Source organism: Dipodomys merriami, unplaced genomic scaffold (assembly GCF_024711535.1).
Source record: "Dipodomys merriami isolate MVZ:Mamm:240054 unplaced genomic scaffold, mDipMer1.0.p SCAF_4, whole genome shotgun sequence".
NCBI lineage: Eukaryota > Metazoa > Chordata > Mammalia > Rodentia > Heteromyidae > Dipodomys > Dipodomys merriami.
This window is the reverse complement of record NW_027205603.1, coordinates 40,154,814-40,168,923: the sequence shown is the minus strand read 5'-3', so window position 1 is coordinate 40,168,923 and position 14,110 is coordinate 40,154,814. Positions and strand designations below refer to the sequence as shown.

At 38.0% G+C, this 14,110-nt stretch overlaps 1 protein-coding gene across 1 annotated transcript in view; it reads left to right on the top strand.

Moving 5' to 3' along the window:
- Cops5 (COP9 signalosome subunit 5) overlaps positions 1-11,549 on the top strand; it is a 28,314-nt gene extending 16,765 nt beyond the window's left edge. The window contains exons 7-8 of the mRNA XM_069990873.1: positions 8,284-8,432; positions 11,313-11,549. Coding sequence (XP_069846974.1) covers positions 8,284-8,432; positions 11,313-11,397 — 234 coding nt within the window. The 3' untranslated portion in view covers positions 11,398-11,549. The remainder of the gene's footprint in view (positions 1-8,283; positions 8,433-11,312) is intronic.
- Positions 11,550-14,110: the final 2,561 nt, after the last annotated feature.

Here is a 14,110-nt window from a genome sequence, read left to right as displayed (position 1 = left end):
CACACACACACACACACACGGAGCTGCTCAAGGACAGACAGCATCCAGACCCTGAGTTCAATCCCCAGGATCAACACACACACACACACACACACACACACACACACACACACACACACACACACACACACACACACACACACACACACACACACACACACACACACACACACACACACACACACACACACACACACACACACACACACACACACACACACACGGAGCTGCTCAAGGACAGACAGCATCCAGACCCTGAGTTCAATCCCCAGGATCAAAACACACACACACACACACCACCTCAAGGACAGACAGCATCCAGACCCTGCAAAACACACATACACACACACACACACACACCCCTCAAGGACAGACAGCATCCAGACCCTGCAAAACACTCTCTCTCTCTCTCTCTCTCTCTCTCTCTCTCTCTCTCTCTCTCTCTCTCCCTCTCTCCCTCTCTCCCTCCCTCCCTCCCTCCCTCCCTCCCTCCCTCCCTCCCTCCCTCCCTCCATCCAGACCCTGAGTTCAATCCCCAGGATCAACACACACACACACCATATCTATTAAGGACAAGAAAAATATAAATCACACACACACACACACCATATCTATTAAGGACAAGAAAAATGATCCATAAGCTAAATCCAGCTTAGGACTACCAAATGGAGTTAGCAAAGGCTAGAAATTAGCATACATTTTTTTAAATTTAATTTTATTTTATTTGTGAACATACTGTACAGAGGGGTTACAATTACATGGGCAGGATAATGCGTAGCGTACATTTCTTACCAAGCATTGCAGCCTCCTCCTTTGGTTTACCCTTCACATCCCTTCCCAGCCTCCCCCCTTCCCCCCAATAGCATACATTTTTATTAGAAGATTAAATTGAGTATTTGGCTCCCCAAAATTAATGTTCTCATAAATAAAAAGCTACATAGACAAATTTGTGTTTTTCTTGTTGCTTTTAATCTTCTGTTTTGTTTTTGCTTAGGGTTACAAACCTCCTGATGAAGGACCTTCTGAATACCAGACTATCCCACTTAATAAAATAGAAGACTTTGGTGTGCACTGCAAACAGTAAGTAATTCAACAGTATATCTGGGCTCAGGATAGTTCAATGGAAGATCACCTGCCTAGCATCCCCAAAGGCATGGTTTCAATCCCCAGTTCTTCAAAAAATAAAAATTATATATCTGATACCAAGATACTAAGAAACCTTAGAGATCATCCTGTCCACGCTCTTTATTTTACAAATCAGAAATAGAATCAGACAAATTGCAATTCATAATGCAAGTACCTTTTGAAATAATAAAACATAAGGATAATATTCAAATATGATTATATTCAAAATAGTTACATTCAATTTAGAATGATATACTTGGCACATAGTGAAACTAATAACTGAAAGGTCTTTTCAATCTAGCATGATAAAGTTGGCACATAATGAAACTAATAACTGAAAGGTCTGTTCAGAGACCAGCTAAGTTTGCAGCCAGTAACGTAAACAATTTCCATTTAGCAACGACTCTTCATATACATTTTCACTACAAATGCCAAAAAAGACATGAAAAAAAAATCGCTGAATTACACATACTTTTTTTTTATATGATGAAGTTTATGGCATAGGAATTATATCTGAATTTTTTTAACATTAAAAAAGCCAATAAGAACAAATAAGGGAAACCATAGAACCTATGGTTCTTTGGGCCTGGCTTACTTTACTTAATATAATTTTTTCCAAGTCTTTCCATTTCCTAACAAATGAAGCAATGTCATTCTTTCTGATGGAGGCATAGAATTCCGTGTGCGTGTGTGTATGCATATGTATATGTATATGTATATGTATATGTATATGTATATGTATATGTATATACATGTATATACCACATTTTTTTGATCCATTCATCTACTGAGGAGCATCTGGCTTGGTTCTGTATCTTAGCTATGGTAAATGATGCTGCAATAAACATAGTTGTACTGGTAGCTTTAGTATGGTCTTGTTTGTGATAGTTTGGGTAAATGCCCAAAAGTGGGATTGCTGGGTCATAGGAAGCTCTATATGGAGTCTTTTGAGGAACCTCCATACTACTTTCCAAAGTGGTTGCACAAGTTTATACTCCCACCAACAATGCAGTAGGGTTCCCTTCTGGCCACATCCCCTCCAGTATCTGTTATTAGATTTCTGCATAGTCATTCTAACTGGGGTGAGGTGGTATCTCAATGTTGTTTTCATTTGCATTTCTTTTATGGCTAGAGAAGTTGAGCATTTCTTCATATGTCTATTGGCCATTTTTATTTCCTCTTCAGAAAAGTTTCTGTTTAAGTCTTTAGTCCACTTATTTATCAGGCACTTGTTTCTTTGAGGATTTGTTGTTGGGGTATTTAATTTTTTGAGTTCTAAGTATATTTTAGATATGAGACCCTTGTCCCAGTCCGTGGGCTTTCTATTGATCTTGCTAGCTATGTCCTTTGCCATGCAGAAGCTCTGTAGCTTCATGCAATCCCATTTGTCCAACCTTTCTTTGATTCGTTGTGTTTCTGGGTCTCTATTAAGAAAATTTCAGCCTATGCCATGGAGACCTAGGGTTTCTCCTATTCCATCCTGTAATGTTTTCAGGGTGTCTGCTTTCACTTTGAGGTCTTTGATCCATTTGGAGTTGATTCTGGCACAGGGTGATATATAAGGATCTAACTTTAGTTTTCTACATGTATTTAACCAATTTTGCCAGCACCATTTACTGAAGAGGCTGTTTTTCTCCCATTCTATTTTTTTTAGCTCCCTTATCAAAGATGAGGTGGCTATAGGTCTGTGGGTTCATTTCTGGGCTTTCATTTCTATTCCATTGGTCCTCAGGTCTGTTCTTGTGTCAGTACAAAGCTGTTTTGATTCTATGCACTATTTTTTCTGTTAAGGATCGTTTTTGCTATTCAGGGTCTTTTATTGTTCCATATGAATTTTTGGATTGTTTCTTTTATTTCATTGAAGAATGAGGTTGGAATTTGATAGGTATCACATTGAATTTGTAGATGGCCCTGGAACAAGCAGAAAAGGTCAAAAGCTATGTACATATGACCAGATACGATGATGTTAAGTAAAATGAACCCCAAGATAGGGACACAAGTGGTTTTTTCTTTCTTGCTATCGTTCCTAACGTATTTATAATGTACCACGTTTGATTTTTTTGTTTCTTTGTATGTTTCTCCCCCATGGTATAACCTCTGTTTTCACTGTATTTGATGTCGGTGCCCTGCATCTTGTATATACACTTCTGTAATTTGGGGAGGGGAAGGGAAAAAACAAAATGCTTAAGTAAGGATATAGGTTGACCCATTGTAACAATGAGATGTACAAGACACTATATTGAAAAACAAACCTTACAGTTTAGGCGGGGGAGGGAGGTTGTATAGTTGTGGAGGTGGGAGGGAAGGGGGATGGTAGGGGAAAAACAAAAGGATGAGGTAACAATGCTTGATAGGAAATGTACTCATTACCTTGTTCATGTAACTGTACCCCTCTGTACAGTATTTTTACAATTAAAAAAAAAAAACTCAGCCACTTGGGAAGTAGAGATTGGAAGGAGTATGCTTCAAGACCAGCCCTGAAGGCAAAAAAATTTGTGAGACTCTCATCCCAGCAAATAAGCTGGGTATAGGAATGCAGCCACCCAAGAAGCACAAGTAGGAAGATCAGGGTCCCAGGCTGATCTGGCAAAAAGCAAGACCCTGAAAAATAAAACAAAAAAAAGGGTTAAGTGGCTCACGTAGTAGCGCATTTGCCTAGCAAGTGTGGAGGCCCTAAAAGTTCAAACCCCAGCACTTCTAGGAAAAAAATAGAAGACGCCCCTGTGGAGGCAGTTTTCTTTACCTTTATCTCACCATCTCTCAATGACCTTCATTGAAGCTACTGTCATTTGGAGACAAACCATAGTACTGGCTGCCTAACTGGTCTTTTTATGAATACCCTTCACTCTCTTAAAGGTGTTTTCTCAGCCAGAGTGATTCCGTTAAAATATAAGTCAGATCACATTCTTCCTCAAAATGACTTCCCATCTCACCAAGAACAAAGACTGTAACTTGCTATAGAGTATGCAACCCTGAATGGTCTGGCCCCTTTCTGAGCTCAGCTCTTTATCATAGCACCTTGGTTATCTCTAGTCCAGATATACTACTTCCATTTGTTGAAGGAGCTAGGCAGACTTCTGCCTCACAGTTTTTGTATTTACTCCTCCTCCTATCTAAAACATTCTTCCTTATTTCCACATGGCTTATTATGTCTTTTAATCATTGAATATCTATTATGTCTTTTAATCATTGAATATCTTTCCAAGGGTCACGTTAACAGAAAATACTCTTTGATCACTATTTCAGATATACTTTCCTATTATTCTTCCCTTTCCTATTTCTTTTTTTCCTTTTTTTTTTTTGTCGGTCATGGGGCTTGAACTCTGGGCTTGAGTGCTGTCCCTCAGCTCTTCAGCTTAAGGCTAGCACTTTACCACTTGAGCTACAGCGCCACTTCCGGTTTTCTGGTGGTTTATTGGAGATAAGAGTTTCACAGACTTTCCTGCCCTGGCTGGCTTTGAACTATGATCCTCAAATCACAGCCTCCTGAGTAGCTAGGATTACAGGCATGAGCCACTGGCGCCCGGCCCCTTTCCTATTTCTTGTTAGCTCTTTTCACCTTTGGTGTATTTGTTTCCTTGCTATTGACATCTTACACTGTGAATTTCATGAGAAAACAAATACTTGGGGCTGTGTCCTTGTGTTTAAAATGGGCCATGACAGGGGCTGGGAAGATGACTCAGTGGTAGAGCGCTTGCCTTGCATGCATGAGGCCCTGGGTTCAATTCCTCAGCATAAGCAAAAAGAAAAAAACCGGAAGTGGTGCTGTGGCTCAAGTGGTAGAGCTGAAGAGCTGAAGGACAGCGCCCAGGCCCAGAGTTCAGGCCCCACAACCGGACCAAAAAAAAGGGCAATGACACCTAGAGTAGGCATTTAAAAAAGAAGGGTTTCTTAAATGACTAAATGATACGGACTTCAAGGAACATTTAGACTAGCCATGTACTACTGCTACTACTCTTACTTTTCACTTATAAAGTCTTAGAAAATTTGAGAATTTCTAAAACTGAATTTCTAAATGTATCTGATTTTCAAACACCTCTGATATATTTCTATAAAAATGGCTTACTTCTTTCCTAAAGGATTAAGCTTAATCATCTTATTTGTGCTATTGAAAGAGAAAAACTCTTGAGTGTAGAAGCATGTTTGTCTGTGAACTCTCATGTTCTGAATGATAACCCTTTTTCATTTATATTCAATCTTTTGTCTTTTAACCTTCTCTGGGTTTTTTTTTTATTCTTTTGTCTTAAATAACTTTCCATGATTGTAAAAGAAGGACAGAGAAGACTGGAGGGAAGGAAAGGAAAGAGTGATGGGAATGATATTGTAAAACTAAATTTTGTACACATACACATATTTACACACACATGTATACACACATATGTGTACATATTTATAAACTAGCACAGTGACAGCCATCAAAAATTGTCAAAGGGAGTGTGGAAACCATAGGAGACTAAGAAAGAATAATATAGAACTAGAGTTGTACTCAAGTTATAAAGCACCAGCTGAGCAAGCAAACCAAGTGAGAGCTTTAAGGTCCTGAGTTCAAACCCTGGTACTGACTTTTGGGGGAAGGGGGGCCATACTTTGAGATTTGCGTTTCCAAAAACCAGTAGTAGATCCTAACTAGAGAATTAGAAAGAAAAGAATGGGGAGTCCATGTGTCATTTTCAGTATTTTTTAAAAAGCTTACAAAAATTGTAGAGAGAGGCAGCTCATTATGCTTATGTGTCATTAGTTGGAATTGACAGACTCAAAAAACAAATATATCAATAAGAAATTCTGTTATTAATAAGTTCTTGTTCTTCTTAGACTCTAAAGAAGAACAAAAAAATACAAGACAAATTTAGTAAACAGAAGATTAGTAAACCACAACCCAAAAAAGAAAGAAAGCCCTGCTTACCATTGTTCTCTTGGTTTAAAAACTAAAATATTACTAGGGCTAGGAATGTGGCTGAGTGGTAGAGTGCTGCCTAGCATGCATGAAGCTCTGGGTTTGATTCCTCAGTACCACATAAACAGAAAAGCCCAGACATGTGCTATGGCTCAAATGATAGAGTGCTGGCCTTGAGAAAAAAAAAAAAAAAAGCTCAGGGGCAGTGCCTAAGCCCTGAGTTCAAGCCCCAGGACTGGGGAAAAGAAAATTACTATTTGAATATAAAATAATAATTTGCTTAAATTTGGCCATAACTTCTATGTGTTATCACTAAATATTTTCTTTCACATACCTGAATCTGTACTTTCATTTCATAGATACTATGCCTTAGAAGTCTCATATTTCAAATCCTCTTTGGATCGCAAATTACTTGAACTTTTATGGAATAAATACTGGGTGAATACACTGAGTTCATCTAGCTTGCTTACTGTAAGTACTGTTCTTGGAGGAATACAGGGATTGAAACAGAAGTACTTTGTAGCTCAAGCTGGCCTTGAATTTAGTCTTCCTGCTTATCCTCCCTAGTGTATGGGCCATCTTGCCTGGCAAAGTTGAATTTTATCTAAGCTATAGAATCTCCTTAATATCTGAAACCCCATTTCTCAGAAAGGTTACACTTACTTAATACAGATACCAGGTCTAGGGATCTGGGGGTCTGGAGTAGGAATCTGCACCTCTGAGCTGGAGCAGATTGCAGTTCCACTTTATATACTAGAGAGACTAAGCCTAAATGGCAAATAGACTGTCAGATGGGGGGAATGGAGGAAGAGAATTGCACACAATTTAAACAGACTTATAGAGAACAAAATACAAGTATTGCTTTTTTTTTTTGTATCAGATAACAGATTATCTTGAGCAGGACTGTTGTTATAAGTAACAAAATAACCAATAAAATAAGGAAGGGAATTAAGTATTATGTAAATTACTAAGTTTAGGAATAGAGTATACCTCAGGCACAAGTTTATATTCAAATCTATGAAGTCTTAGTTTTTCTCTCTCAGCATGGTCAGGTTCATTTCAGGCTTTATGTGAATACAAAATGACAGCTGTAGCCCACAGGCAAGATCTTTACTGATTGCTCTGGAGTAGAAGCAACTCCTTCAGGAGCAGAAGGCCTAAAATAATGTGTATTTTCTTTACATTGCTCTACAATTTCTATATTTTCTATAATCAAAGTTTTGTAACTAGAAAACTTATTTTTTTAATATTCTAACTACTAATCCTAAAAGCTCAATAAGAACACAATAACAACAAAATTAGCTAATAATTATTCAGCCTTTTCGAGGTGCATTTGTGACACTGACTTTCCTGAGACCTTTTTATACATCACTTTATGTGATTTTTATCATAGCCCTAAGATAAAAAATCATTGCCACCTTCTCCCATTTTTGAAACACAAGGCCTACTCCAGACTTACCAGCTAATCTATAACAGGGCTAAAAGCCAAACTCAAAACCTGTACTGGGAAGCCTCCTGTAATAGCAAATATTCCAGTTAAGCAGTCAAGAAAACCAATTCCAGATTTAATCTTGAAATAATAAGTGGACAACATCTACCCTCAAGCAGCTGGAACTGGGAATCTATTTTTATATTTGGAATTTGAATTCTTACTTAATTGACTATCCACTGATATTTTACAGTAGAATTCTTTGTAAATAAAATGTGCTATGTTAAAATTAATTTTTATAAAAATACATACTTTAGGAGCTGGTTGCTATTTGCTCACACCTATAATCCAAGCTACTCAGGAGGCTGAGATCTAAGATTGTAGTTCAAAGCCAGCCTGGGTAGGAGAGTCCATGAAACTTTTATCCTCAGTTAATCACCAGAAAGCTTGAAGTGGACTAGTGGCTCAGATATAGAGTACTAGCCTTGAGCACAAAAGCGCAGAGACAAAACCTAAGCCCTGAATTCAAGCCCTAGTCCCTGCATGAAAAGCAAAGAAAGAACTAAAAAATACATACACATACACACATATATCTATACATCTGCAATCCCAGTTATAGGCGGAGTAAACCGAGTTACATGCTAAGGCAGAAAGATCCAAAATTCAAGGCAAGCCTGAAAAAAGAAAAAGTTCTGAAGATGTAATTAATAGAGGATTTGCCTAGCTGGTACAAGATCCTAGATTTAATCCTGAGTATGTAAATATATATAGGAGGAGGGAAGTGATTTTTTTTTAATTGTATTATGTTGTACACTGAATACCATTTTCTCCACAGAATGCAGACTATACCACTGGTCAGGTATTTGATTTGTCTGAAAAGCTAGAGCAATCAGAAGCCCAGCTAGGACGAGGGAGTTTCATGTTGGGTTTGGAAACACATGACCGAAAGTCAGAAGACAAACTCGCCAAAGCTACAAGAGACAGGTAAGAATTAATCTGTAGGATTCCTATCCCAGCTCTCTTTTCTTCACATTTGCAAATTAGAATGAATCAAATTTCTTATTTTTCAATTTAGTTATAACTTCATTAGAATGATACCTGTATATTATCTTTTTTTAGGACCTTTAAAAACTTGTCAACACAGCTCAAACCTCCATATAAAACCATATAAAAAAGTTATGTATAGATTTTGTTGGTTTATATTATTTTTAGGATTTTTGTTTTATATTTTTATTTTATTAAGTAGTTGTAGGAAGAGGGTTCAGTTCCATAAGTCAAGTTGTGCATACAATGCATCTTGATCAATAGCAAGCCTTCTTTCAATCTCCCCCATTTTCTCTCTCCCATCTCTACCCTCAATGTGTGTGTGTGTTTGTATGTGTGTATGCTGGTCCTGAGACTTGAACTCAGAGCCTAGGCACTGTCTCTGAGTGTTTTTGCTCAAGTCTAGTGCTCTACCATTTGAGCCATAGATCCACTTCAGGCTTTTTGGTAGCTAAATTGGAGATAAGAGTCTCACAGACTTTCTTGCCCTGCATGTCTTTGAACTGTGATCCTCAAATCTCAAATCCTCCTAATTAGCTAGGATTACAGGCATGAGCTACTAGTGCATGGCTACATAGTCCAGTTTCTACATAATGTACCTTAAATATAATGACTATATTTGTTTACCCTGCCTCACTCCATTTTTATACACAACTTTTAACCTTGACAACTAGAGAGACATAAAAGGCTTAAGTCAAAGATCTAAGTAATGTTATGGAGGCTGAGATCTGTGGATCATGAATTGAAGAAAAAATCTGTGACACTCTTATTTTCAATTAACAACCAGAAATCCAGAAGTGGCACTGTGGCTCAAAGTGGTAGAATGGTAGCTTTGAGCAAAACAGCTCAGGATAGCACCCAGGCCCCGACTGGAAAAAAAAACAAAAAACAGTCCATTACTAGATACTTTTTAAGCAAAACCCAACTATGCTAACTTAATTATTTTCAAAGGGATTAAATTCAAATTTCTAAAATTTTCCAGATTTTAATTTTTCAAACATTTTTAATAATTGGCCTCTCAGCCTGTGCTTCTGAAACTATCCTTGCAGCAGTAATTCAGTATCTTGAGCTTTAGCACCAAAGATTTTGTTAGGTGCAAACATGAACATTGTCTCTGATAACCTAGGATATAATAATGTGCCATTCTAATGCATAAATTGAATAGAGTTGAGAAAACTAAACATTTCTGTACACAGAAATTTGAATTTAATATGATAATCTGGAGTAGAAATTATGTTGACATCTATTCATATCTACTTTAGAAAAATCAAGTCTTAGCCAGGCACTGGTGGCTCATGCCTATAATCCTATCTACCCAGGAGGCAGAGATCTAAGGATCATGGTTCCAAGCCAGCTCAGACAGTAAAGTCCTTGAAGAATCTTATCTCCAATAAACTACTCAAAAAGCTGGAAGTGGCATTGTGGCTTAAGTGGTACAGTGCTAGCCTTAAGCACAAAGAGACTCAGGGATAACACCTAGACCCTGAGTTCAAGCCCCAGGACTGGAGGAAAAAAAGAAAAATCAGGGGCTGGGAAGGTGGCTCAGTGGTAGAGTGCTTGCCTTGCATGCATGAGGCCCTGGGTTCGATTCCTCAGCACCACATAAGCAAAAAGAAAAAAGCCGGAAGTGGCGCTGTGGCTCAAGTGGTAGAGTGCTAACCTTGAGCTGAAGAGCTGAGGGACAGCGCCCAGGCACAGAGTTCAGGCCCCACGACTGGACCCAAAAAAAAAAAAAAGAAAAATCAAGTCTACAAAAAAAGAAGGGAGAAGAAAAGGAGAAGTTCATCCTGAAATCAGGAGTCATCTTGGCTTAGAAATACTTGATTCCCTTCTTCTTGTGTTTTTAGGAATAGAGCAAGAGACCTGAATAAATGTCATGTCTTTCTTTGCCATCAGGTTTTACATTTGCTACTTGTTTTAATACGATTTGGTGTGACTATCTTAACATTTGTAATTTTATCTATATTTGCATCTCAATTTCTTATGCAACAAAGACTTCTGTGGAAAAAATATTTGAATTATATAACAAAAATATAAAAAGGGCAAAAGAAGAGTTTCCTTTTTGCAGTAGTTTTCTACATATACAGGATTTTGTCATTGTTTCTGCTTTTTTTTTTTTTTTATCATTTTCATCATTAACCTAAGTAATGTTTTAATTGTTTAGAAGATATTTCTGATGATCTCAGGATAAAAAAGCATAGAATCCGGGCTGGGAAGTTGGCTCAGTGGCTGAGCGCTTGCCTTGCATGCCTGAGGCCCTGGGTTCGATTCCTCAGCACCACATAATCAAAAAGAAAAAAGCCGGAAGTGGCACTGTGGCTCAAGTGGTAGAGCGCTAGCCTTGAGCTGAAGAGCTGAGGGACAGAGTCCATGCCCAGAGTTCAGGCCCCACGACCGGACCCAAAAAAAAAAAAGCATAGAATCTTTACCTGTTAACAGTTATTCTAGCTAATAACATATATTAATGTAATGTTAGAATCTTATTATGAATATATAATACTAATATATAATTAGTGTATTATTTTAGTTTCCTTTCAAAACAGTTTTTCCCAAAGCTGCTGACATATAACAGAATTATTTTAAATTATATCAAGATTGACACTGTCCTTTTGTGAAAATTGTAAGTAATAGTAAGTAATAAAATAGTCAAGATATGCAGAAGGATAAAAAGTTAAAAGGTAAATTTTAAGTGGGTGTAGTTTGAGAAATAGGAATAAAATGAAAATTAGGTGAGAATATGGATGGTCATGAGGGGAACTTGAATGTTTGATAGTTTTCCATTTGTAATGTTTTATGTTTTGTTTTGTTTTGTTTTTCCAGCTGTAAAACTACCATAGAAGCCATCCATGGATTGATGTCTCAGGTCATTAAGGATAAACTATTTAATCAGATTAACATCTCTTAATCACTGAGTCGTGCTTTTGCCTGAAAGTTCTTATGTGAAGAATACTCAAGTAACACTCTTAAAAACAGTTACCAAATATCTGATTAGCAGTATAAGGTGCTCTGAAGTGTCCTGGATATTACCATCCTGTAATAAAGCTCTATAAAATGAAATTGTCCTTCAGTTCTTTTGGGGGTAAAGATTACATTATTTTCCTTTAATGCTCTTCATTCTGAGAGAAAATAATTATTAGAACTTTCCTATTTTCTAAAGAGTGTTGTCTGCTGAAAGTATTCAGAGAATTCCAGTACTTCACTTGCCATATAATGGTTATTTCCAATTTAGCTTTTAGCCTACTCTTGACAATCAGTTGGTAAAAATATTGTTTAACTTAACATTTCCTTATTCCTATGAAACAGCAGCCAAATCCTACCACAAATTATTATTTTCCTGGAAATCAAATAACTTCCTAGAGATGCAAGCCAAAGGTATCTATCTGGTCATTCAAACATTTATCAAATGCTTTGTGCTGAACCAGACCCAATGTTACTCTGGTTATGTTGAGCAATGTCCACTGAACTCATAGAACTCACCCTAGAAGTTAAGCTAAGTTAACAGTTATTTAAATATACTGATATGAAGGGAGAGAATGTGTGCTGGGGAAACTGCAGGAGAAATGTTTATTTCAAAGAAGTGTGTGTTAGGTAGGCTTCCTGAAGGAAATATCCTGGCCATTAAGGTGAAACTTGAAAGAATGGATGTCTAGCCAAATAAAGGATATAGGGAGGCTACTATTACAGGCAGGGGGAGTATAACAGTGTGAAGAAAGTCAAGGCAGAAAGCAAGAATAATTCAGTTAGAGCTGAGATTATCCCGTAGGCAAGGATGTTTATAGATAAATTAAAAGGTAGTTTGAAGCCGGGCACCAGTGGCTTGTGCCTATAATCCTGTAATTCTCAGGAGGATTGAGATCTGAGGATTGCAGTTCAAAGCCAGTCCAAACAGGAATGTCTGAGACTCTTATCTCCAACAAACTACTCAGAAAAAGCCAGAAGTGATGCCGTAGCTCAAGTAGTACATCTCTAGCCTTGAGCACAAAGAGGCTCAGGGACAGCACCCAAGTTCAAGTGCCAGGACTGGCAAAAAAAAAAAAAAAAGTAATATCAAAATAGTTTCTACATGGACCTTTGGCATTGATTCTAACAGCATTGAAGAGTTAGGAGTTGTGTACAGAGGATAAATGTACAGGATTTGTTGTTTTGGCAGTACTGGAATTTGAATTTGGCCTCACGCTTACTAGGCAGGTGCTCTACCAGATGAGCCACATCCTCAGCCATATTTGCCTGTTACTTTTCAGACAGATTATTTTTTTCTTTTCATTTCTCTTTCTGTCATGGGGCTTGAACTCTGGGTCTGGTTGCTGTCTCTCAGCTCTTCAGCTCAAGGGTAGCGCTCTACCACTTGAGCCACAGCACCACTTCTGGTTTTCTGGTGGTTTATTGGAGATAAGAGTCTCACAGACTTTCCTGCCTGGGCTGGTTTTGAGCTGCCATCATCAGATCTCAGCCTCCTGAGTAGCTAGGATTACAGGCATGAGCCACTGGTGCCCTGCTCAGATAGTCTAACACTTTTGGGTTCTTGTTTTTTTGCCCAGGGCCACCCTGGACAGCTATCATCTCACTTATCCCTCCCTATACCTGAGATTATAGATGTGAACCACCACACCAGGCGCATTTGTTGAGATGGAGCCAGCTAACTTTTATGCCCAAACTGGTCCCAAATGCAGTCCAATCTCCATCTTTCTCTGGAGAAGTTGAGATTACAGGTGTGTGTCACCACACTCAGCTCTGGGTGGATTGTTTTAGTACTGAGTTTTGGCCTTATACCTCCATGCTCCCATTCTCAGCTTCCCAAGTAGCTAGGATTACAGGCACGAGCCTCTGGTGCCTGACTAAATTATTTTTCTAAGAGCACTTGAGATTTAGCAACAAAGGCTAGATGAGCACAGGGGTAAAAACCACCATGGAGAGGGCTCAAGTTTTATCTGTGGAAGCATCAACTTTTTTAGATTGTGCAGAGAAAGAAGGAGCAGAAGAGTGAAAGAGCTTTAAGGATTTTTACCAGTGACTACATGCTCCAGAAAAAGCAGGAAAAAGAAAGACTAAAATGTTTCTGGTAGCTTTAGTAATGAGGAGGCTGGTTAAGACGAAAAAGCCAGTTAAGACCAAAGTAACATTAATACCAAATACTTTAACAGTCATTATGTTAACATTTTGGGTGTTTTTTTTTTCCACAATACCTTTACATGGAATCAGATACTCCCAATTTCATGGTCTATTTTACCTCTATATTTTATGCCCTACAAAAACACTGCCTCCGGGACTGGGATGTAGCTCAGTGGCAAAGCGCTTGCGTAGCAAGTGCAACGTCCTGGGTTCGATCCCCAGTACCAAAAAAGAAAAGACAAAAAAACTGCCTCCAAGCAGTTTACTTCAGCCACACCAACACACTGAATCATCCTAACAAGGTGGTTTTCTCTAAAAGAATGACTGAGTAGTTAAGATTTCCATACAAGACTAAGTAGTTATTGAAATCAACCAAGAAAACACACTTTTCATTCCAAGACTTGGATACAGTATCCACATTTAATTTTACATTGGCAACCTGATCAATTAAGGTATCTTAGTAAAAGCCAGGTGCCAATGGCTCATATCTGTAATCTTAGCTACTCAGG